Source organism: Corvus cornix, chromosome 2 (assembly GCF_000738735.6).
Source record: "Corvus cornix cornix isolate S_Up_H32 chromosome 2, ASM73873v5, whole genome shotgun sequence".
Classification (NCBI taxonomy): Eukaryota; Metazoa; Chordata; class Aves; order Passeriformes; family Corvidae; genus Corvus; species Corvus cornix.
In genome coordinates, this window is record NC_046333.1 from 93,343,107 (window position 1) to 93,369,987 (window position 26,881).

At 42.0% G+C, this 26,881-nt stretch overlaps 1 protein-coding gene across 6 annotated transcripts in view; it reads right to left on the bottom strand.

Annotated features, from left to right (window-relative positions):
• Positions 1–26,881, bottom strand: part of CARMIL1 (capping protein regulator and myosin 1 linker 1) — a 193,704-nt gene that overhangs the window by 111,819 nt on the left and 55,004 nt on the right. For all 6 annotated transcript variants that reach the window (XM_039572531.1, XM_039572563.1, XM_039572556.1 and 3 more), the window contains exon 3: positions 554–604. In XM_039572531.1, the coding sequence (XP_039428465.1) occupies positions 554–604 (51 nt within the window). The remainder of the gene's footprint in view (positions 1–553; positions 605–26,881) is intronic.

Consider the following 26,881-nt stretch of genomic DNA (forward strand, 5'->3'; position numbering starts at 1 on the left):
TTACAAATTGTCACAGGCACAGAAAAAATAATTCACTGGCATTGGCAAGACAAGTTGCCAAAATGCTTTTCAAAATGAACAGCAAAAATCATTAGAAAACAGCAGAATTTAATAAAACTGAACACAGCTTCTGCCTCCAAATCAAATATAATCCTATTTGACACTGCAAACACTAGAGGGAATAATGCCATCAGCTTCTTTGCACATAAACTGTCCTTCTATAAAATTCATTAGGCTCATCTCACAGTTCTTCAAGTTGGAGTTTACAATGTAACTCTTCAGCAACCTGCATTTTTAGAAGTTAAAATGCTTCTGAAAAGGTGTGTGTGTATAAATACATATATATATATGTATGTACTCACAAATGCATTTAAGGCATATCCTAGTAGAAGCTCCATTCTAAGTCAACACCATGCAACACACCATTCCTCAATTATCTGTTTTTTTTAACAGATGTACAAGTATAACCAGAATATACTAGTTTTTTGCTACTTAGTTTCTGTAACTTTCATTTGTTACCCCAGAGAATTTATAGAAACACAGTGGTTTTTACCTTGGTGGGAATCCGAGATGTTAAAAGAAATGCCCGACATGATGCCAACACCTATTGAAAAAATAAAGAAGAACAGAATTTGTAAAAAACATTTAATATTATAAAAGATTCTTTTCCAGGAAAATCCTGAAACCAGAGGAAAAAAGCCTCTAGCAGAGTGAGTGTGGATTCCCTCTGCTGTCATACACTGAAGAAAGCAAAACTGGGATCCGATCCAGTAGAACACAGTGAAGAGACTGCTGCAATCTGATCAGCTATAAGCTACTTAGCACACCACTGAACTGAAGAAATGTATTTAATTAATCTCTCCAGAAAATATAACAGAAATCTTAGTCACATTTTAAAAAGAAGCGAGGATGAGAAGTCCTACCAGGAATATAGGATGTACTTAAATGTAAGAAAAATATATGAGATTATCATGATATTATTAGCAATATATGACACTGTGGGCAAACGGGGGAGTTTTGGACACATTTGGGGGCATTCTAGGGTAAGAATGAAAAGATTTCTTATTGATAGCACCTGCATTTCTTCTCCAGCAAAGGCAATGGAAAAATGCAGTTAGACTAGAGAGACCAGTGGCTCTGGGGAGAAAGCACAACAAAACTAATATTTTGGAAGCTACTGCCAATCAAAATGTAATGATTCTATATCGTATCCCTCCAGTCTCCAGTAGCACATCCTACTCACAGATTTTATGCTTTGCAAAAGGAATGACTCATCTTGGCAAAACTACAGTACTGTTTGTTGATTTACCTATAGAATTATCTGCTGTTGGCTACATCATTTTCCAGATTGAAAAAAAAAAAAAAAAAAAAAAGAAAGACACAATTCAAACACCTGCCAGAGCTTTTCACACAGGTAGGACCTCCTAAACTCAGCCCTGCTCAGTAAGTATCCAGGATCAAGTGATCGGGTTGACACAAAACATGTTCCTCACTTGGAGAGGAAGAAGCAGGCTGAGAAGGCGACCCAGCATCCAGCTCTGGACACTGTTCAAACACTTCAGGGATTGGATTTCAGCTTCAGCTGAATAACATCTTGCTAAATCCTAAGAGCACAAGTGCTGTAGCAGTGCTGAATATTAGCAGATTGTTTCAGGGTTGATGTGATTAGACCCAGTTCTCTGGTTACCACTGGTGTAGAGCCAAACTGCTGCAGAATAACCCGTGCCTCCTGTAAGGCTCAACCCTTCACTGAAGCCCCCTTATGACAGGCTGGCCCTGTTACACAAGCCTGCTTCATCTCCTTGCTCACACGTAAGGGAGAGACAGCCTCTTGTGCTCTCCTCCCAGCTACACCTATCCCAAGTATCTCTTCCACAATCCAGCACGAAGAGAAAGGGGAAGGACCTACCCAAGGGGTTTTTCCACTGCTCAATCACAGTTTCTCCAGCCTAACAGCAGCTTTCTCTCACAGTAATAAAACCCTGACCTTTTCTCTCCCTCACTCGTCTCCTCAGGGCAGCCACACACAGTAGGTACACACCACTCTCCCGGGAGCCTCTGGGGAAGATCACATCCCTGTGCTCACAAAATAGCTCTGCTATCAGTAAGAGTGCCACTCTTACTGGTGAACCCATCCACAAGCTGCCCACATCTGAAGAGGGGTAGGTGATCAGGCATCCTCTCTGCACTGGCACCACCAAAAAAATCTCTCCAGTGTCACAGGCAGAGCAGTTCTGGTCACTACACCTCAGATGCACAAGTGAGACAGTCAGGGGAAAGAAAACCTTTTGAAGAACTGCTTGCCATACTTGCCTTCTAGGTAGTGGCCAACAGCATTAGAGACATCAGTGCTCTGTGTATGCCACCACAGTGCAACAGCTCATTACAGGAAAATCACGTCACAGTCTTGCTATAAAATATTTGCTTGCAAATATGGGTTCAAGCTACTTTATGAGCCTAGAAAGGGTCGTTTTAACATGACTACAGTACACATGAGGAGTCCAAACAACAAAGTTAAATGTAAACCAGGTAACCAGAAGGCCCTGACAAAATCATGTCAGAAAAGAATGTTCCAACAGAGCACATGGCAGTGTATATTCTAGTGGCAGATGTACCAATGGTCCCAAAGTGATCTTTCTAAAACCAACAAAGCTGAAAACCCCACTTACCCTAAGGTGCATTTACATACAAAGGAGAGCCTTGCTGTAAAATGATACTCCCCACTCAGCAGGTAAAGAGCTACTCTTAAGCAATAAGATGGTACCAAAAAAAAAAAAAAAAAGCCTGAAGCTTCTAATCCAGTAACACAAATTTCTACAGTTTTTGTAGTTGAGACTCTCACAAACAAGTAAGAGTTTGATTTTTACAAAAAAATCAGTTGAAGACAAGGTCAATTATTACTGCAAAATTAATGTCCCATCTTGACTACAGCAGGACTACTTTTTTTTTTTTTTTTTTTTTTACAATGGCAGAATTGGCTAAGATGAGGCTTGGCATTTATCACAACTTCAGCTGTTAAAATCTGAGTTCACATCGTGACCCTTGAAAGGATCAGCTTCAGTTTACTGTTTTCTGATTTTCTTCTCTAATAGTTCTGAAATTTTACAGCAACATCTGCGTTTTAATGCCACCATTTTTGCTCACGTTTAGCAACAGGGTAGCCCGTACCCCAGTTCAACCCAAGACTTGCTGGATGAGCTGTGAAACATGAATGGTTTGTTTTCAACGACTTCCTTCTCCTCAATAAGGCTGCAGTGCATAAACAAATAATGGCTCTTAAAGATACCGGCTCATCCATGTCTCTGACAATAGGATTCTGCATGGTTGTTAGTACTTGCAAGGGCAATAGAACATGTATTGCAGTCTGCTCAAAAAAACACACCACTCTAGTCCTTCCCTTGAGAAACGTGATGCTGGTGCCAAGGGCAGAGGCACTGGAGGTGTTTCCACACTGACAGTTCAAGCCCCCTTTTAAGAAACAAGTAATTTTTGTGCAGGAAGACCCAGGTCTCTGCGCATTCCTCTGACAAGAATAACGAGTATGCATGTGATTGCACAATTGTCTAGGGCTTTCAGAAGCATCCAGGAGTGCTGTTTTTCATGAATAGGCAGATTTTACATTTCCTGGGGTTTTTAATTTCTTCATACAAAGAAACTAAAAGCAGAAGCAGCCACCCTTGCTCTCAAGCAATCATCAGGAATCTTACCAAGAAGGTTCTGCCACTGTTATATTCATTTTGCACCTGGGGAACCTTGAGCACAGAAGAGTCATGGTCAAAGTCACTTAGAAGTCCAGAGACTCAGAGCAGCAGACACAGGGATAACCTGGAACAAAGAGCTCCCTGGCTCACAGCCCATCAGGAATGTTGACTGAGCACGGCTAATCTACCTTATCATCTGATAACAAAATGATCTCACTTGTTTAGCTTAATGCATCACAACCCCACTCCTCCATAACCATTCTGTTTGGTCACCAGTAGTACTCAATCATTAATAAAGTTAAAAGATCCCATCAAAAGATAAACACATGCAGGGTAAAGAAAGAGGCTGAGGATTTGATTCATGCTTTAACACACCTGTAAAACCAAAAGGTTTGCAAGTGACTGATGTGAAGGCAGCAAGGACATCCAGGCAAATTTTATACAGGGTACACAACCTGCCTGTTGCTCCATGGAAAGGACAATAAAAGAGAATTATATGTAGTTAACAGCAGCTTTGGTCTGTCTTCCTACTCTGCCTTTTTTAAAGCATAAAATAGGATTATGATTTGAATTTTAAATGACTCCTACTCACACACACATACCCGAGTTGATGATTTCTTAATGTTTTTATCATCCCAAATTCTGTAACGCTCCCTACACTGCTCAGAATGTACATGAAACAAGTTAAAATTCAGAAACATTCACCAAAAACATACCCTGGATATTATTTCTCCAGAGATTCACGGCCTACAAGGTCATCTTCTATTTACCAGAACACATAATATGTTTCAGTAAGTAACATAGATTCTCTGTGAGCATATCAATATAACAAACATACAGATGCATTTTGTCATTTACTGTCAAATCCTAGCTTTATTACCCATTTTAGTACTGTAGGTTAAATCACAGGGCTGCACTGGGTTAACCCAGCCACCTGACCTGGCAGCCACTCTTGGGAAGATCAGTAGAGAAACACAGCTCTGTGCTAATTGCATCTATTTTGCCAGACAAACCACAGCAACTGAAGCTACCTTACCTATACTTGAAGCAGTTTCAAATTCATAAGGAAATGAAAAACACTACTGAAAACACTACTACCTTTTTTAAAATGCCTGGGAATAAAGAGTTCTGGAAAACACAGTGAGCATACTTGTCTTCATGACTAGATATGAAACACAATGAAACCACCTCAGCACTTCATGGGCCCTGGGAAGTTGCATGATGCTCCCACCACTCACTACCACAGATGTTTTGAAACTTCCTTCTGCTGAAATCTCAAAAAAGAGATGATTAACCAAATATTTTTCTCTTGCTGGAAACTGATTGACATAGATACTAAAAAGAAAACCAAAACCAACCAGCTTTGTACTTTTTTTGATCAACCGTTGCAATCTGACTTCTTAAAATGCACTCTACTCTCCATACCTTTCCTTCTGCCACAGTTACTTTTGCCACCAGCATCTGCCATTTTGTCAGCCTCAAAATTCACTCAGTCTCTTCCATTATCATTTACTTGAGGAAAGAAGCATTTAAAACAAGTTTTCTTATTTCTTATCACATTCTTGTGATAGCCATCATCTTGAGAATGCCTTGAATCCAGAAGACAGTCACTTTTCTGTATATACCTTAGTTATGCCATCCCCATTTTTATCATTACTCATTACTATTATTATCCAAAACATCATCATTTTTAAGTTTCCACCTTTATTAGTTGCTTTATGATTTCTCTCATTAGCTTTCCATTGCTACTGCTGACTCAGTATCTAATGTACACACAATAATGTGAGGTAAAGCAGCAGCACTAATACAGTTTTTGTTTTGTTAAAACACGGATGAATCAATACATGTTAGAGCATCCAGCCTCCCTCAGTCCCTATAGGATTGACCATTCATTTCCCGGGTTGCATGCCTGATGTTGTAAATGCTTCATCCTGAAGCAGCTGAGTTCGATTAGATAAAAGCCCCCCTTCAGAACCATGTTAGAGATATTAGAGCTGGGTTTGAGTGAGGCAGCTCCTGCTAAAAGGACTGAGCCTCCCTAACACAAAGAGGCTAGCTGACATCCTGGAGGGCTTTTTGGAGGGCTGATTAGCTCAGGCATAACAGGAACATGTATGCTGCATCATCTGAAATGGTGGCATCACTTGACATATGGTGGGTTTCTCCACAGAGCGCTGACACCGGCAAAAAATGCCAGCTCAGCCCCAATCTGAGGGCTTGCAGCACCACCACCTTCACCCACACAGCCCTCTTCGTTGAATTTGACTCTGATAATTCAGTCTCAACTACTTTTGAAGCGTCATCTATGATAAAACCATTGACAGACCTCATTCACTCCTATTCCTAATGTCCACTTATTTATACACCAATACTAAAGCAGCCTTTTGCAGCTGGAGAAGATCTGTTAGGAAGGGGTTAGTGCATTTCAGTTCACACACAAAAAACTGAGTTTCTCCCTCCCTGAGCTGACCCTTAGTCAGGTTGAACACATTCCCAGGCTCACCTAAGTCGCTGGTGCCTGTGTGGCCAGTCAAAGACCAAAACACAGTAAGGGGAGCTGCTGCTTGCATCAGTACAATTCTCTCCTGCCCAAGACGGGTAAGCTCTGCAGCACCTCAGCCATCCCCATGAAGGGCTGCTCTGCTGCATGCTTCTCTGTTACCATTCCTCAACTCAACCACTGCCTCCTCGACAAGGCCCCCTTACTGGCGCCATGGACAGAGAGTGAGCCTGCCTGCCACAGGAATGCTGTGCAGATCACAGCATTTCACTGGCCCTTATTGCTACCACACTACCTTGAAAATTCAAGCCTGCTCTGTTATGGCTCCCAATTTCTGTATTTTCTGGATGGCAGAGGCTGGTATAGGGAACAGTTTTTAGTTGAATTTTTTTTTTTTTTTTTAATGTGTGCTCAGATATCAGAAGAGATGCCAATAAATCTGCTGTGTTTAGAGAAGAAAAGCACCTTTCACATTACTGTAGGGAACAAGGCAGGGGACACCACAAGATGGCACAACGGAGTGCTTCACACACATTTCCCTCTCACACCAAGTCAGCGGACCCATTAACAGAAATGCTTATTTAGTGCCTGGAAAGCTGTTCAAATCTGCAGAGCAATTTCTACTTCAGAGGCAGCAATGAACAATTCCTGCCTAGAAGACAGGTAAGAATAAAGTATCCTTGTTTTAGAATTAATAACAACTAAGGCATAGACACACAAAGATTTGCCTAAAACATAAAGGCAAAATGAAGTGAGAAAGCTTGAAAGAGAAGCTTGGAGTAAAAGGGTCCTAATTCTGATATTTGAGAAGAAACAACATAGTTTGGAGGCTTATCAGCAAATTAAGACAAAATTTCCAGACATAGCTAAATTTGTTCCAACAGCTCTAGCAACACTACCACTTCCACCTACAGGCAGTGTCCTAGCCCTGTGAACTGTTTATAAAATACACATGAATCAAATTGTGCTTCTTTAACACCTGTGAAGCACAAAGAAACATGAACACTTGCTATAACCCTACAATGAGCAAACAACTCAGCTATTTTAGTAAAGGTGGGATTTCAGAAGAAACTGAGACATGCTCACATTTGGCCAGACATCACCTACAGCAGCAACAGGAGCCATGGACACCCCAGCTGCCAAGCCCTGTCACTGAAGTAGCTTGGGATGTGGTCACCAGTGGTGCAGACTGGGACTGGCCTGATTTACAGACTTTACATTCAGAAGCTTTGTATCTTGTGCTATTAGCCACAGAGCTGCTTGTGGAGGGGCAGCCACCTACTGCCTGTGCGTACAGGGCTCCCTTGTTCTAGGAACCATGGAAGAGTTTCATGGTGTTGTGAGAGATGTCCAGCACAGAGCACTAAAGCTGATGCAATCCCCTGCAGACTGCAAAGCTTCCTTGTCATCCTGCTCACCACCACACAATTCCCAACAACAAAAATACATAATGCTGTAAAACACTAAATACCAGAAGACCCACCTACTGTGTTATTTAAGCCTGCTCTGAGCCATAAAAATAGGAATCAATCAGCAGCTGCATTTCAACAATTCAAAGTCCTCTCCATGGCACTGGACACATCCAGGGCTGATCCCAGCCGAGGCAGAGGAGGGGAGCAGGCTCAACCACATACCTTCACTTGTAACTCATTAGTGAGCAGCAACACCCCAAGGGGGATTTCTTTCTCTGTACCTACATAACACAAAAATAGGTCACTAGCACATCAGTGTTAATACACCTTTATTTTACTTTTTCCCCTTACTTTTGCTCTTATCTGTATACAGCCATTACACAGATTCAGTGTTGCAATTCAGGTTACAATGTGCCTCAGCAGGATACCTTCCCTAGGTACTTGCCCTTTACAATGTTCCAGACCCCCAATACTTGGTTAAAAAGCGGGTTGAAAACATTCTGTTGACTTGTAATTCAAAACACCCTGGGCTGCAGCATTTTCAGTGCAACAATTTTTTACACTCTTGTACTACTACTCTCCATCATAAAAAGACTGTACAGGCACCTTTAGAAAAAACCCTCCCATTACCTGTCCATGGTGTTAATAAAAAGGAACCTCCACACACCTTCCCTCTTCCTACAGAGCTTCTTACTGTGTTTACACACAGCAGTTAAAACTGGAAGCATTTTGGTGTGCTGCATATGACACTGTTTCTATGCAGAAGCAGCTGGAAATAGATTTTGCTATTACAGTGCTTTTATTCTTATCTTCTTTAATTTCATCACTTAGAAATGCCAGATTAAACATTTTGCAGTGATCCTTGGTGATGGGATTGCTCATAAAAACCCACAAGCCAAGGCAGTTCTTTCCCAAAGAAACCACTCCTGTGAGTACAAGACAAAAGCGTCTTCCCCATTAGGTCCTGAGGGGATGCAAGATCCACTCCTCTACACTACTGCAGGAGCCTCACTGCTGTCCTCAGGTACACTCTTGATTTCCTTTTCTTCCTCTTGCTTCCCCACAGTACCCCTTTTCCATCTCTATCATCTGTAAAATAGAAGTCCCCGCTGGAACTAACACGACTGTGACAGTCACTTCATCCCTAATCACCTGAGCTACACTGCAAGACTTAGTCTTTATATGCTTTGATATCTTAAGACCATCAGTCTTTCAAGAGAGGGATGGTGCTTGAGTGTTGAAACCAGCTACCTAGCCATTTAAAATCCTTAAAAGGCACTACTATACTCACAGCTCCCAGACTCAGATATTTTGTTACACCGTTTTACATTTTATAAGATTATCTCTTTTACAGCTATTTTATTTCCAATATAACACATTTCAACTCTGCTAAAGAAATCTTTTCTTTCAGAGTTTAAAACACTTTCCAGAAATGGCAAAAAGGAAGCAAACTACTCCCCTGTACAAGAAAGCAGGGCTGAAAGGGACCTCCCTTTGCCCACTGCTATCCCCGCATGAAACAGGCAGGGAAAGTGAGGCCTCTTCCAGTATGGAGCTTTCCCATAGTTCCCATACTTTATTATTTAAGTGGTGGGAGCTGAAGATGGCTGGGGCATCCCCTCATGGCTTACCCAGGGCCGACCACCCACCCACCGACTCAGCTGACGAGTAGCTACCATCTTCTGGGGAAAACTCACAATAGCTTCTCTGTCATGCACTTTACTCTTACAGCCAGGGCAGCTAAATAATTGAGGTGTGAACAGTATTCCCACTTCCTTGTCATGCAGGTGCATGATGCTGGATACCTTTCTTTCTTAGGAAATTCTGCACGAGACAAAGTCCCTCCCCTGCTCCCACTCTGTATCTAACAGGCAGGAAATCCAGCAACCAGGCCAGCTTTAGGCAGTGACACAGCTGACTGTATCTGGCTTCCCCTTAGATGGAAATTCAGGAATTGCCACATTCCAGAAAAGCAATTTTGCCTCCAACATGCTGCAAAAAAATACTTAGCAGTCTCCCCTACTCCCAAAATGCACACTGTCTTGTCTACCTAAGAAGTACAAGCTGCATGCGCTGGGCAAAAACCACTATTGATGGAGGGCTATTACTCTTTGTGCTGATTTTTTAAAGTCTTATGATGTCAACCATCTAATGCTGTTAATTATTAAAGATGAATATGCTCCTATTCAATAAAAAAGCCATTTTCATAATTTCTGGTTTTGTGAAGATTCTTGAGTGTCTCACGCTAATATTGCCTATGTGATACTTGTGCAGCTTCTTATACAGTACATTAACCTGGAAAAAAGCATGTCATAACAAAACATCCCCATTTATCTGAGAACCACATCAATTTCTAACAGCCAAATGGAAAACAAACAAACAAAAAAAGTCAGAAACCATGCTCAAAAAAATAAAATTACAACTCGCTGAATGCAAAACCCAGTAAATTATTCTGCTCTTCAAACTTAGGAGTTAAGTATAACAACTGCTGCAACTTGGTACCCAACACTCAGTATCAAGGTACTCCTTGATATACAAAAGATTTCAGTGGTTTTTAACCCACCTATGCCTCTGAAAATTTGGAAAAAAATCAGCTTGCTTCCCCAGAAAGCCTTCACAAGATTCTGATGCAAAAGTCTTCTAAGTCGAACTCTTTCTCAGAAGAGTTTTGTGTGTGAATTTTGGTTTTATAAGCACCAATCCATGAGCTTGATGCTATGTAACCATTGCTAATTTCAGAACACAAGAGTCTTAGGGAGAGGAAGAGAGCTTTTAAAAGGTTACTTCACTACTTTACTACTCCTAAGTTGTGAACTTACAACTCACTCTGCTTGTCAGAGCAATCTACAGAAGTGTAAAGTGAACTAGATCTTCCTGGGCTTTATAATTTATCTAGAGTAATAATTTACAAGCTCTTCAATTTGTGGACTATCTTAATTTTCTCTATGGACGTATAGCACAGTCTGCCAGAGAGGAAAGTAAACCTGAGAACGGCCTTTACTCTTTCTATATGGTAGGTTTATAGGCAACTCTCTCCTCATCCTCCAGGCAGCCAAGCTGTTTCTTCCTCTCAGACAAGCCTTTCCTGAATCTGCTCTGGAACAGCTTAAGCTCTCCTGTTGACCAAGCCAATCTGCTCTCCAGAGCTCTTTGCTAGGCTACACAAGCCCAGGGAGCTCACAAAGCAGCATGAAGAGCAGCAGCACTGGCCAGGCTGGGCAGCTTCTGGGACCTGGTGGCACAAACCCCAACCTCAGGAGCTGACAGACCCTGCTTTCTGCAGGCCATGCTCCAATCTCAAGTGATCACTCTTGTTACACACCCTAAAAATTGTCCTGGGTAGACAGAACACAGATTCAAAAACTGTAATTGAGACATCAATATTTTGTTTTTAAAGTAATTTCTAACAGCAAAAAAACTGGTGTAGGGCCACAAACAAGAAGGGAAGGTGAACCACCTGGTTCCGCAGCAGTTTGCACTGTGGTGAGACCACTCCCCCCACAGCCTAAGCCACAGGTGCGACCAGCACTGAACCCCCAGAAGGGTCTGGCACAACCAAAGGCAGCCTCTTCTGCAGCTGAATGTGTGACTATAATAAACCAAGGTCAGCTTAGCAGCAATACGACCCAGCTACCAGCAGCATCAGGGGCACAGGAACACGGTGCTTCAGTTGAGCCAACTGCCTGATAACCTCCCCATCCCACAGGCAGGTCCTTCAGGCTAGACCCAACTCTGCATTATTGCAAGTCACCCCGGTTTTAAGGAAATTTAAAGCTCCCTTGAATAAGACAAGTCAGTATGTAACCTAACTGCAGCACAAATGCAGTTTATGGCATGCCTTTTCTAGGCTTCCATCTTTCCAAGCACCATTCTGCTCTTGCCATCAACACAGCCCAGCTGATGATCAAAACAGAGAAAAATTAACACAGATAGAGCTCTAAGAAGACAGAATGCCTTCTAAGCATGGGACCCCTGAGAACATTATCTCTACCTACTCAATAGCATGGCTGAAAACCAATTTGCTCACCTACCCCCAGAGATGCACTGGGAAGCTTTCAGCTGAAATTCAACATATCACACACAAATTTTTTCATGCTGTATCTTGTCACTGCTCTACCTTTATGACTCCTGATGCAGAGTGTTTACGTACACATTTGTGGCTTTTTTAAAAAATCTTCTTAACCTAGACAGTACCTAAGTAAAACAAAGCCTCAAAAGCCTTTAGTAGTCTACTACAAAGAAACCTTAACCCCAACACATTATCATCAGGGCTTCAAAGCCACTGTGAGACAAAACTCATGCTACAACCACCTTGAACCACCTCAAAGAAGCTATTGCCATTTTTTTTCCCCTTCTTTTTGTAAAAAGTTGTGGTTCCTTTGATTCTTTATGCTGGTGAATGGGGTTTGGTTTGTTTTAACTGTAAAACCAAAACCAAACATTAGTAATTTCATTTCCAGTTGTTACTGCCGCCTTTTCTTGTCACCCACTAACTTCAGATGGGATTTTAATACTTAGTTCAGGTAGTGCAAGACCTCCTAAGTGAAGTATTAGTCAGTGTCCTGCATACAGAGAAAAGGGGTATGGAGTTTCTAGCACTGTTTAATTCCATATCATGCACATCATCATTGCTGGAGGTGTGGTTTTGGCAGGAAGACACCGGCAGCAGAAAGTGTAAGCATGTGGTTTTTGCCTGGCTCTGGGGAAGAGGGTGAGGGACCACACTGCCCTGCACCAGGACTGTGCTGCCACTTCCATGTCGGAGAGCTGCCCTATACTGGGACTGTGCCGGCACCAGTGCACCGGAGAGCCACAGCGTGGCCCAGTCTTTGCTGGAAACCTCGCCAAGTGCTACTTGGTTAACTGTCACTGGAGTTACACATCAACCACTTCAATAAACTCACGTGGATTCAGCCAGTTTTGCTGGTATTCTCACAGAAGTCAGAAAGCAAAATGTCATTCAATCGTCCTGCCTAAATAGCTGATTAATGTGTCATCACTGTTTTTCTACCCACTTCTTGTTTATCATCTCTTCTCAAGGTCTTTCATTGCTTGAAGTTCTAAATGTCTGCTTTTCCTTTTGTTGAGCTTTGATACTTGTATCAACACAGGGGGTTTGTACAACTAAAATTAGAAGTTTTAAAGAAATCACTGTAATGTTTTTGAATTACATGGCTAAGTTCCCAAACACACCATAAATAAATGGTCACTGTCTTGTTAGCAGGTTTGCACAAAATTTTACCCAACGGGCTATCAGATATATCGAAGATTTGAACTCTGCCCACACACAAACACTTGTATTATTGGATAATTAACCTCATTATTCAGATAACACCATTAATGATGAGTAAAGCACAGCAATGAAAACTCAAAACCTCCCACCACAACTGCAACATTAAACCCCCCAGCTTTATCTTCCATTTCTTCTGTGTCAGGGTCCTGTGATCACTCAATTTGTCTACATTATCATTTTTTATTTTCTTGCAGACTAGATACAGATGTCTTCTCTTCCCTTTCTTAAATCCTAGCATTTCTAAAACAAGTGCACCAAGAAATGAAGACAAGCAAAAGAAAGCATCCACATCAACATGTCTATGATGGAAGGACTTTTCAAATTCAGTTGAATTGCAGAGCTCACAGCAGTTCTGAAAAGGCCACTACCTCCCCCTTGTTCATAAATTAGATGGGAACTTAAAAGATCTTCTGTCTTCAAGTACAGGTATCTCCTAAAGTAGTGGTCAAGGGAGGTGGAAACAATGTGACACTTACTTAATATCTACTCCAGGCTGAGTAAAGAAGCTCCAGGAGACACTGCTTTGCTCAAGCTAAAAAAGCAAGAGAGCTCACTACCCAACGTGTTTAAAAGAAGAAACAAAATCTGGCTTTTTGCCTCAAACAATTACTTCATCATGATCATAAAGCACATTTTCAATGAGGCCACTCCCACCCTAGAAGCTGTTAACATACACAGACATGTAGTTAAGGCCCTAATCTATAAATGCAGATGACAGAAGCAAGTAGATATAACCCTTTCAAGAAGAGATGCCAAATACCAGGGTTTTAAAATAATATATCTATGCCCACTCTTTGCATGATAAAGACCACAGTGCTTCATCCAACAGTATCATCAGCATGGAGCCTGTAACCTCAGCTCCTCTCAATCTGATGCCTCAGAGCAGTTTCAGAAGCTAAGCATCTGTTGTGGTTGCTAATAAAAAGTCTGAAGAATTTTGCTTTCAAATATGCAAAAGTGGGTGGGGGAGAGGGGGCTGTTTCACTTTCCTGCAGCCACATGAAAATACATAACATCTTTCAAAGTACATCATTGACTCACTCGTGGTACAAATCAATCAATTCTATGAAGTTTCTGAAGCCTGGTAAATTAGCTAGAAAAAACACAAGCTTCTCTGGCTCCTCAGGGCTCACAATATGTGATCTGACCCTGGTCGTAACAATCATGTCACTATAAACAAATGATGAAGGGATCACAGCTGCCTGGAAACCCTGGTACTCAATAATGCTCCTTCCAAGGAGGTCAAATCCTATAGACTACAGGCTTCAAGGAGCCCTGCACAGAGCCAGCGCAGCAACAGCTGCAAAAGTGGGAGGTCACTAAATGCAGATGTGATGTAAGACATAACCACACAGGGCCAAGCCTCAGCTCTCATAATCAGGTATCATTCCTAGGGAGGGGAACACAAAATGGATGCTTCCCTGCAATCAAACCAGAAAGAGGGCTGAATACAAAGTAAAAACACTACAGAAGTGACAAATGTAAAGGTAATCCAATTTTGAGGACGAACACAGTAATTCTTCCTCTTTACTCAATTTCTAGTCTTTACCATGCTTTTGCTTCCAGCAGGCTGAATAATCAGTCCAAAGACTTCAACACTGCACAAAAATCTTCATTGTTAAGGACAGTGATTTTTATTTATAGTGTCTGAAGTTGCTACTTGTCAGCAACATGCCAGCATTCTGGGGAAGAACTTGTAAGAGGAAAAATTAGGCTGAAGCTGAGCAACCTCTTCAACTGTGTTTCTGTAAGATTTGTTCTACATAGAAACGAGAGAGATTACACTTGGACTCAGCAAGGTGAGTGCATCTGGAAAGCCTGGGCTGCTCTCCTGGTAGCAGCCCTGCTCATGCTCACTCAACATGCTTGAGACATGCTACACTTCCTGACACACAGCTCGTGCAAGACATGTTGGATTCTGGCTACTGAGTTCACGTAAAATTAAAAGAGTGGCTGTGATCCTCAGATATCCAGCATCCATGGTTTGACCTGGATCACCACAGGCTTGGAAATCCAGGAGAAATGCACCATTCAATATTCTATCAAGTTTTGGTTTCCCCCCACCCCAAGTGCAGTCAGATAACGTGACCAGAGAAACTCAAATGCATGGGGGTTGCCAAGATCAAGGACAGAGGTTCACAAAAGGGTTAATCTGTGCCAAGTCAAGCCCTCCTGATTTAAAAGCTGTGAACACCTGACACTAACTAGCGACTGAGCTCTCTCCCAAAGGCGAGTTTACCCTGGGCTAAATTTGTCGCCTTCATATGCCTATGTTGCAATTCCAGTGCACTCAGTTCTTACGTTTTCAAACGCACAGCCTGCCCTTTTGTCTGCAGCTGCTTCAGTGCTATTTGCACCATGTTTCTGCCTGGAGGTTTGTCCCTCTGCTCCTGTGCCCATAGCTTGAGAAGCTCATAACTGGCAGATCTGGGACACTAAATAATCCTTAGTGAAAGCCAGGAAGCTTCTGAAACCAACAAACAAGACAAAAAAACATCTCAGTCGGGGATGTGTGTATGTGGAATGAATGAAAAACAGTGGCAACATAAAACTGCGTGAAAATATTTCTTTCCAGGTCACTTTTACAAGGGAACGTGTTTTGATTCTCTAAATTCACTCTGTTGATGTTATAAACCCACCCCTTTTCATTAGCAAATGCATAGAGGGCTGCAGAACCACACTTTAAATGGATGGTGCTGTGTTCTATTCCAGATTATTAGTTTGAAATACCATCCCTTGCAGTGCATTTACTCTTGTGTATGTACAGCTAGTACTGCCTTTATAATGGGGCAGTGATTCAAGTATTTTCTGGTTCATTCTAACAAACTAACACAGAGAGACTACAAATACAAAGGTAACCAACAGTTTTAGAGAAGCAAAAAAAAAAAACCGTACTGATTTCTGTTTAATTTGCTGATTCCTGGAGAAGAGAGAAACATTTTAAACCTACAAACAAATGAGGCCATCTGAAAAGTATGAAGGAAAGGATAAGACTTAAAAGCTAATGTATTTAAAAGACCCAAACTAACTAAAAATTATAATCAATGCTATCTCCACAACCCATAAAACTGGTACCTTTCTGGTACAGCTTCAGAAATCAATTTTGTTATCAAAATACAGTCAAAAAATCTATATAACATGCACACAAAAGGAAGTCTAGAGTTCAACAATCATCTCTGTCTTACCCTAGTTATTAATTAAAGCAGATGGCAGCAGGGTGGGGGAGTTGGTAATAGCTATACACAATTTGGGACACTAAAGAGGGAGACATCGAGCTTTATAACAGCCACAAAAATACACGGTGCCTTTTTTTCTAACCACATATTCACACAGAAATATTTGAGGATGATCCAGCATTAGAAGCAGAATCTACCTCCTCTTTCTTCCTCTTTTATGCATATAAACATCACTCTTCCAAGATCCGACTACATCCACTAAACCATTGATAAGCAGCAGGAAATCTAAATCATTCAATCCAAGATGAAAAATCTCCTGATTAAAAAAAAAAGGGAACTAAATTAATACCCTGGAATAATACATAAAACTACTTGCAAAGCAAGGAGCACTGCATCCGACTTGGCACTCCACGTTCTAGGTCACACTGGCACAAAGCAGGCAAGAAAGTGAGGGAAATCAATTAGAAGTGAAAAGCTTCCACACACGTGCCAAAAAGCAGTCTCAGGATGCAGTTGTGCACCACATCTAATCCCATGTAACTCGGCTAACCCAGAGAGGCTGAGCCCACTCTCCCCCAATTCCATCACGCTGCAGGGCACTTGCAAAGCCACACAGCTGCTCAGGTGGCTCAGCCAGGCTGAGGGGCTCCCACCATGTGCACACACACCAAATCTGTTCTCCAGCACCTGATGTAGGTGTCTATTGCCATCTCTATGCCACCAACCCAACAGGAGAGCCATAACACATGCCAAAGGGGCAGGTGGCAAACAGAAATGGAAACTTCCCAGAATGGGCACAGCTGGCTCAGCCAGAGCTTGCTAGCCATCTTGTATTGGAAGGAGGGCCTTCCTCAAGAGATGGACAAGTTCCATGATTTTAGTTACCACTCTTTTGCTTTTCCTCAACAGTACAAACCCCCAAAGAGAGAAGAGTGGAGGGGAGAGGAAGAGAAAAGAAAACCTAACCTATCTTCTCTTTAGAAAGGACCAGCCATAAGATGGGTATCATTATTGCAGGAAAGAGCAGAAGAGAAAGGGCAATGTAATTAAGCACCTAGTGATGCACCACAGCTGGATGACTGAGTCATCCTGTGATCCAGGTATACAGACCCAGCCCTGGCAGCCCCTTGCTCGGGTAACCACCACCTGGCAGTTCACCCCCAGCATCCTACCAGACACAGACAACTCATTAGGAGATGCATCTGCTGATAAATCTGGCAAAGCTGCTCCCAGTTGAAAGGGCAGCACAGGCATGGCGGATGCCCCTGAAGGAAAAACAAACGCTGGAGGCCAGTAGGGCAGATCACTGGGGCACTTAAGTAGCAAGGTAACAAGCCCACACAAGGGTTTATGTATTTGTTTAACCCCTATACTAGAACAATCGGCGCCATTTGGGCTGATTATCCTTAAATAAATAAAAAGTCACTGCTTCCTACAATGGATGAAAAACAAAAATCCTACATGAACTTGTACTCAACTTTTCAGAAGGACCAGAACAAAATCCAGCTCTCCTGACACGGTGCTAGCTTTCTTTAATAGCTGTAACCTCTCACCTTTATTATTTTATAATCAGGGACCTGTTCAAAGTATCCACAGCATGAGCTCCGAATTTCAGTTTAAGAGTTAACTTGCACAAAGAAGCCAATACTTGTTCTGTCAGTCCTTCCTCACTCTGGGGAAAAAGGAAGCAACTCAGACATGTTGCATAACTGCTCATCGGCACCGTCAAAGAGCTCGAACAGTAATTGGAAAACTAATATCACTGCTTCAAATAGGTGCAAAAATACACAGTGCAAAGCCCATTAAGAGGATAGATGAGGAGACAGACATTCAACTCCTCTCACTGTCAGGGCTTCATCAGAATAATTTAATGCAGGATCCAAAGAAAATGTCCTCCCACGTGTATTGATGCTAATTCACAGAATTAAAAAGCAAATCTAAGAACGTTGAAGCAAAGAAATGAGTTGACTGTAAAATCAGCTTCCAGCCTGGGCAAATTAACTTGGTAGCATGCTTCATTCATGTGCCCTAACATACACAAAGTATGTCATTTTGGTCAAGTGGTCTGTAATTCTGGCACTCCTGCTATCCACAGATACACAGGTGGTTTCCAAACAGCTCTCTCTGCTTCCATTTAGCTATTGCATCAGCCAAGACAAGAACATTTGTACTTAAGAGAGTTTTCTAAAAGGTTCATGCTGCTTTTTTAAAAAAATAAACCATAATCAGAAAACAAATGTACACTTGAATATGCTCACACAAAGTCTGTTTTGCTTGCAAATTAAAAAGCAGAGGTCACCTTTGTGGTCAACTTCACAGCACCATGGAAGAAGACATTGTGTCTACTTGGAGTAAAAGAAGAAAAAGCCTCTATCTAATACAAAGAAAAGTATAGATCAGCTATTCAGCTGGTTAAATAGAAAGGGAAAAACATGAATACATAAGACCTGAGAGTTCTCTTACTTTTAAAGTCACCAGCAGTTAAATAGAGGAAACCAAAATAAACATGTTTTTCAGATTGGGTGTTGTTTCCATCTGTCCCCCTCCCCATACATGCATACAGGTATACAGTGGAGGGAGAAAATACACAAGAAGGATACACAGATTTCTTTTCACAGGACTTCTTTGGTACTAAAGGAGCAAAAGACTTTGTCAAGAATTTCTTACAATTTTCTTCACGTTACTGTGAGAAGCAATCCATTTATCATGTACACTTAGCAACCCCGTGCAGATTACTAAAATAAAATTGTAGTAAATGTTTTTTCAGTGAAAGATAACGTGCTTGGCTGCACAAAATCTTAAACTGTATGTAATAGAGTATGTTAGGTTAGTCACAGCATTTAACAACGCTGTAACCATATTCATGTTTGCTTTCCAATGAGAATAACATGACAACATACAGCATCTGTCCCAGAACTGTACATAGCAATGACATTTCATTTTATAAAAGAATCTTCTCTTTTAAGGTACTAAATAAACAAAAAACACCTGAAAAAATAATTGAGTCTCATCTTCATAAAAATGCTCTAATAAATTACAACCTAAAATTAGACATTTCAAATGACAACATTTGCCAGGGTCTCCTTTTTATACATTCACAGAGCACCACAATTTCAATAAAAATAGCAAAGGTGGACACAGAGTCATTGTTTGGAGCCTGCACGTTTGGGTTGCACTCCAGCCCTTGCCAGGGCACCTCTCTGAGATCCCAAGCTTATCAGTGGGTCCTTGCCTGCTCCTGCTCAGACCTGGTCCCAGCCTGGGGTGCCTGCAGCTCCCTGGCCCTCTCCCAGGATTCCATACCCCGAGTCTTCTCCCTCCCGAAAGGTTATGGCCATGCTAAATGAGTAGTTAAGCAGCCTTCTCCAACCAATAACCAATCTTATCAGTAGAAAAACAAAATAGAGGAGTACAGGTTTGAAACAACAAATGCATATGCCAAACCCCGCTTACCTAAGTGACTCTCAAACTCCTGTGATGGAGACCTGGGAGAAACTCTACCTACTTCACACACTCTCGACAGCTTTTCCAAAACAAGAGCCCAGACTCTGTGAGAAAGGATTTTTTTTTAACTGTTCATAACCCTTTGGCTCACTGATCCACGCAACTGCCAGACAAAACATGTTTTGTAACTTGGCTGGAGCTCTGAGCAGACTTTTAACAGCTAAAAGCTCAGGAATTGTCTATTAACCACCCTTGAGAGGCCTCCAGAAAGTATTTTATTTCAGGCTATTGTTTTGCTACCAGCTTTTCCAACAGCCTGTTGTTACCACAGCACATTCACAGGGTAACACCTCAATAGGTAACTGAATGGCACAATACAAGGTAAGCAAACCCCCCGCTGAACGAATAGGGCATTTTCTTACTTAATTACAGAGCAGTTGTCCATCAACACATGCACTTAAAGACCCAACTCCAGAGTCTGCAATCATCAGAGAGCAGCCTTGTGTAAATGCACCAGAAATACACAAATACCCTAGCCGCTGTTGCCCTGAGCCTTAGAGAAATAATATGAATGGCAATATACCTGATGAAGAGCAAAGATGGAAAACTGCACAGTTTTCACGGTTGGTTAATAAGATAAGCCACAGCCCAAGGCCACAGCCTCTACCAAGTAGAGCAAGACTGCATTTCCAGCTTATTTTAACTACCTGGATTTTTTCCTGAGAGAGATAAACCACATACTTGCTGTGTTATCTAGGGTGCTAAGCATACGTGAAACAAACACGGCAGATAATTCTATCACTATTCATTCCTGTAAAGGAGTTAGACATTCAGTAGTGAGCATCCACACAGGTAAACGAAATAGTTAAGGAAGAAATTCAGGAATTAATTCTACTCTGCTCTCTAGGCAGCTGTCAGACTGCAATGATGAGCAATTTATCTTCCATCTACAACACTATCGGCAGACAAGCAGAGTCACTGGGGAAGCCAGCTGCAGTCCACACCCTTCACAATACAAAATCCATGCCTCTGAGAAAGGAGACACCAGGGAAGTTAGTTGTTTGCCCAGCTGCCCCATGAACTGTGAAATACTTGCACTTCTGTGCTTTTCCTTGTCTGGTACCTGCTGCCTGAGCAAAGAAGAGGTGCCCCTGAGAGGGCAGTTTCAAAAACATGCCAACCATCTGCTACACTCTTCCACCCCTGACTTGGAATCAGCTGTGCAAATCCCCTCACCTTTGCATCTCGATGGTACCACAGCCTGAGAAATCCCACACGTGGCAGCTCAGGAAGCTGAAATGCCCCACTTACCTCTAGTCTTGAGGGTGCCACAGAGAGGCAGTCACATGTGCGCAGCCAGAATACTTATCCCAGAGCATAAAATTCCCTCCCACACAGGAAGAAACAACTTCAGACCTGCAGGCAGGCCGCTTGAATCAACGGCTGCTGCTGCCAACTATGTGCAGGCACAAGTGTTTCACCTGGAAGAGCAGGTGAGGAGTAGATTTCTCTCCCAGATCCACAGCTACTGTAGGAAGGAAGTGCTGAAACCCCCTTCCTTCCTAACAGGGGTTTTGCAAAACACCTGTAATTTCGTGAGCTTGCAGCGATGGTAAGGTGCTTTTATTTTACCTTAAATGCAGTGAGAAGTCAGAAACCACATGGACACAACTTGAGGGCACAGATGCTGAACTGATGGAGAGGCTGGACACGAGAGAGACCCCACATGAGAGTAGAACACAGCATTGGAGACCTGGGTGAGCAGTGAGGTGGAAGCAACAGTGGCCTGCACATTTTGCAAGTCCTGGTAGGTGCGTGAGGAACAGAAGAGCATGCTGAACCAGGCCAGGCCTTACCAGCTCATTGCACAATTCCATGACTTACCTACAGTGAGATGAAAACCATCAACAGTCTTGTCTGTCTGTAACCGGTATCAAACTGGAAACTCACAGTTCTGTGTCAGCAGTGACTCCAGAGGAGGTCAAACACACCAGCAAAATAAACCTTATGAACCACTTAGTCATCTTTCATGAGTTTCACAACATCAAACCAGAGTCCATCCCCACAGATAGCTAAGGGTGCATGAGCTCCATTTGTTGTCCACAAAATCAATGTTACCCAATTTACCTTTAGAAGCACTACTGACTACTGCTTAGAAGCACTACTGCTTTTCAGCCATGACTCACTGCCCAAAACATAAAAGAAATTGCTTTGCATCCTTAGGAACAACAAAACACTTCTAGCTGGGAGCCACAAGTCATGCATTTGAAGTTTTGTCTGACTTGAGGTATCTACTAAAACTGAAAATTTCAGGAATGGGCTTGTTTCAAAGTTGTTTGCCTTGGGTCATGTAAGTATTAACTTCCCAATTTTCATCAGCAACAATTAAATTTGCTAAGTAAAGATATTAACTAATATGCCTCTACAAACTATCAAATGTTATCATCAGAATAGTTCATCTCTGCTTTTTGCCACTGTGCATTACAAAACACAAAACTTACTTCAAAACCTTGAGAACATTCAGGAAAACTCATCTCTTAACAGGGTGGCAATAAAATCTCCTTTCTACAAAGACAAGTACTACAGGCAGCACCATCTCTCCTTTCTGGATGTGCTTCTGATGTTCTTACATCAAATACAAATTTCAACACTTTCATACATTCATTTTTGCTGAACTGTCATGATTTCTCTCTCAGTTCAATGGGGAAACTTTCAAACAGCAATTGAGATTTGCAATACCAAACGTGATCAGGGGTATCACTAAAAAAAAAACCCAAACAAACCAAAAAGTTAAATAACAAAGCAGTTATTTTCTACTTGACATGTTTTCTGCTCTTGATTAGACTCTATCCAATATTAGAGGTACTGCTGTCCATTCTTATTGCCCCTAAGCAAAAAAAAAAAAGTCATGCTTTTTTTAATAAACATATTACACTGAAAACTCATTAAAGTCATTAATGATTGTAGGTGTTTCCACTTAAAATTCTGTGTGGATTCCTACAGTCATTTCTCTCTCCACAAACCTAACTTACCATAAAGACAGAACCATTAACAAACAGGTGTTGATTGATAAGAACTAGCCTGTGATTTTACACAGACCTTTCTTCTTCTGAGTCCAAAAGGGCTCTTGCCCACTCTGGGAAACCCCTTTTTACAATGGAAATGTCACATTGGTGCAGCATGAGACCTTGCTGACTTCTAAGTTTATAGATACCATTACTGATAGCAGTATTTCCCTTCCTTGCCATGCTCCAGAGGAGTGGCTTCAGTTACCAACACAGCTTACAGGTGGAAGAGCTGAGCTCCCTTCGCTATGGCACTAAGCAGCAAGCAGGACAACAAGAAAGCCAACAGAAGGACTGCAGAGAAATAGGTGCACCACACACATGCTGGAAGATGGAAAAAGGGAAGAGCACAAATTAACCCAAGTAACGTTGAAAAAAGAGCCGCCAACCAAAGCAAATGCAAACACTAATTGAAGTTTGCTCTGTAACCCATGGAAAGTGGTTGTGGATTATATGACAAAAATATCTTTCAGATAGTGACCTGTTTTATGTGCTCAGACTCTACTCACAAAGCAGTTTTAGCTGTGTGTAGCCAAGTAGCAGCATCTCCCATTTCTAGATTTATATACACACGCTTTCCAATTCTTATTTTCAGTCACTGAGTGAACCCCACTGGCCTTCCTCCAAGCAAACCTGTAGCCACCACGAACCTGACTTATTGAGAAATTCTTTTTTTAAATTGTGAACACATTTAATTTAAGAAGAAAAACATTTAGTCCCATCAGTGTTGAAAAAACCTGCACATCTGGAAAGGCAACAGCTGCAGGTACGAAGCTGAACAAAACCAGCCTGCAATGCTCTTAGAAACAACTCCCTATCTCATGCTAAACAAGCAGGGCAGACGTAACTGACACTGTGAAAACAAACCCTTATTTTTGTGAATGATCCACCTGCAATAGCTTAACCAGATTCAGTAACTGTTAAGCCAGAAATCTGGTCAGCTTTCTGCAATTCCTTTCCCAGAGACAATTACTTGAGAACATACACACATGTGCGCTTGTGCACACACATTTACTCTCAAATGCTGTCCCCCCATAGCAGAGCACAGGGCCTCCTTAATTGTATCCTCCACACAAACCACACTCGATTCTCTCTCTCTGGCTCCCATCAATGACTGCACTTAATTAGCTCTGTTTACCAAGATGCAAGTTCAAGCATGTATCAGGCCAGGCTACATGAGCTTCCTAAACTGCTGGGAGAGGCGAGGAGTCACTGTACAAACGTCCCATCTAACAACCTGTTCTGTCTCAGAGCACATGGAGAACAAAGCAACTCACTTCAAGTATACTCCAAATGCAGATATCCAAAATGTACTGCTTTTTGGCATTTTGACTGGGATTAAAATGTACTTTTATGTCTTCTGGACATACAAATATGAATACAGTGCTTTGAATTATAGCAAACAGGATCAAAAAGATACACTGTAAGACGCCCTTTGTGCTGTCTTGTAAGTATGAAACAGCAAAATCTAAGAAGCTTCATACTTTCATAACCAGGTGAAAACGAGCACTGAGCTCATATTGCAGAACAAACATGAAGTTAGCTCTTGTACAAAGCCTCACCTTTCACTATTTGTGCTTTATTCTCATCTTCCTAGCCTTGGAGTTTGTCATAAAAAAAGCACCACTATGAATCTTTTCACTTACTCAAAGCAATGAAGCCTCTGATGGCTGCACATGCCCTAGCTCAGCTCTTGCTTTCCAGAAAATAAGGTACACTCAAGAAGGCAAACAAAACCTTCCCAGAGGCTTTCATGTGAGCCATGTCTTTTTCCACAGAACACCACCTCTCTCAGCAGGAAGGGCTGCCCAGGCAGCTGAGTGCTTCTTGCTGTAGTACGCACACAGCACCTGACAAGGAGCTGCTGATGCTGTAGGAAAGCATCAGAAACTGATCTCTCCTCACACTCACCTGCAACCCAGCAGATTTACCTGGATGCTGCTGCCTGCTGTCAGCAGCACCATCGTGATTTTTTTTAACAAAGAGAACTTGACACCTGGCTCCACAAGACACTAGTATGGATAAAGCCATCACAAAAAGTCAGACCTACTGTCAATATGCTACAGCTGTTAGCCAGTTCATAATGAACAGGGCAGTGTGGTGCTGAACATCTTAGCCATTCGCACTCTGAAGATGTAGCTTGGGCACACCATCACAAAAAGCAGCACCGACTATCAATGTTAACAACCCTAAATATTTTGGAGGGAAAACAGCACTATTTTGCAGGGGATCTTAGCCATCTTTGGTGTGGAATGCTGTCCAGGTGTGCCAGTGCTCAGCAGGAGGCAAAATCCAGTAGCATTCACTTAACCTGAGTTCTGCCAGAACAGCTGAAGCAGTTATTCCCTCCCACAGATCACACTTGCAGAGGAGTTACGCTGGCAGGTTGGGAAGCGAGCAGCTGAGGGAGAAAGAGAGAGAGAAGGCTGAGCAATAGAACTTGCTGGCTGGGGCTTGTAGCTGGAATTGCAAGCTGGACTATGGCAGGGGTGCTGAAGCACAGTGCTTCTCCTCTGAAGCACTTCACACTGCACACACAGGGATGCAAGCTTCTGTCTCCACAGAAAAATTCCTACAGCAGGAACATACTGTGAACAGATATGGCATTTCATTCTGTAACACATGTGCAGAAATGTTTTTAATGAAGGTCTCCATCATCCTAAAAAAGAAAGTGGAAATACCAACATCTGAGAGCAAAGTGAGGTAGGAGAACAATCCAATATAAACAAGTATAATGAAAAAAAAATTAATTCTACAGCTAGGCTATAAATCTTAAAGAAAGGAAGTACAAATCAAATTTTGCTTTTATACTTACACGCTAAAAACACTTGGATAACTACAGTTCAGATAAGGAAGTTTCCAAAATAAATTTAAGGCAGACAATGTGTGACATGCAAGGCCCAGAAGATCATGGCCTCTCCTCTACGTCCTCTTTTTGCACTAGCCCTATTTAACATCATCTCTGTACTATGCACAGCTAGCAAAGAAACCCACAAACCCTCATCTCTGAGAATATTTCTATGTAAACAAAAAATTTTTGCATCAAGTTCTTTAGGGTACCAGGCCCACAGAAGTAAAACACCCAGAATCAGTCATAGTTTTTTAAAATGCATATTTTAAGGTTGACTAGATCAGACCACGCCACTGACAACTATGTCGGCAGTGCACACTTCAAACGACAGAGAAAAATTGTCTCCGCTTTCACAAGGTGCACAGATTTGCCACTTGCGATACTCACTGGGGTAAAGGACAAGAGGGTTTCTGGTGCCCAGGAACTGTCCTTTTAACTCAACATGCTTGGTCACAATTCAGCTTCTTCAGGTGCCTTGAGTCTGAAAAGCTGGAAAGACCCCAGATACACATCCTCCCTTCTAACGTCTCTAAATTTAGCACCTCAGTGAAGTTGCTATTCCCTCCTTCCCCCTTTCCCACGATAAAGGCAGCACCAAAAAGGAACACACAAAAACCAACCAATCTGGCCCATGAAACATGAGCTACATTCACAAGACAAAAATAGAAAGCTTTCATCTTTCATTATCAGACACTCTACCGCACAGCACAGGAAGCTAAAGCTTGAGGCAACAGTAGGTTTCAAATACTCCTCAAAATATGAGCGAGGCTTTCCTTTTCTGCTTTGTGAAAGGCTAAAAGAAGTTGGCTTGGCAATGACAAAAAACATTAGAGTCCAACAAGCCTCTCCAACAGCAATCCAAGCAGGCAGTTGTTTAAGCAATAGCATCGTCCCCCACTTCATAAGTTCTCCTGTTCAGGACAACCTTTGCCTCCTCACTTCTTCTGATTCTAAAACTCTACATTCTAAAATCTTGAAATAAATTTAGATCTTTAAAAGTTTAAGATTTTAAAATTTTTTTTCATAAAGTTTTTAAGATTTAGTCCTAGCCCCCAGAGGAATTCAGGAGAAAAAAGGAACAGAAAACCACAATTTCTACGGAGTTGACGCTTCACGAACTCCAAACACTGTACTTGCTTACAGCCCTCCAGCTTCCCTTTGTTAACAGCAGCCTGAACTTAAGGGGGGTTGTATCTGATCCCTAGGGTTTGGGAAGGGCAGATGGAAGGCAAGGAAGGACCTGAGGAAAGGAGAAACACTGTACCACTCCTCTGCCAGGGTGTGTCAGGTTCTTCCAAAAGTCCCCTCAGCCTCCATCTTTGCAGTCTCAACAACAGATTATGTAGCCATCTGCTGAGCTTCAGTTTTTTAAAATGTTTTTATTTTAAGAGAACTTGTCACCACGCAAAGTCACAACTCTTCCTCAAATACACTTTTTT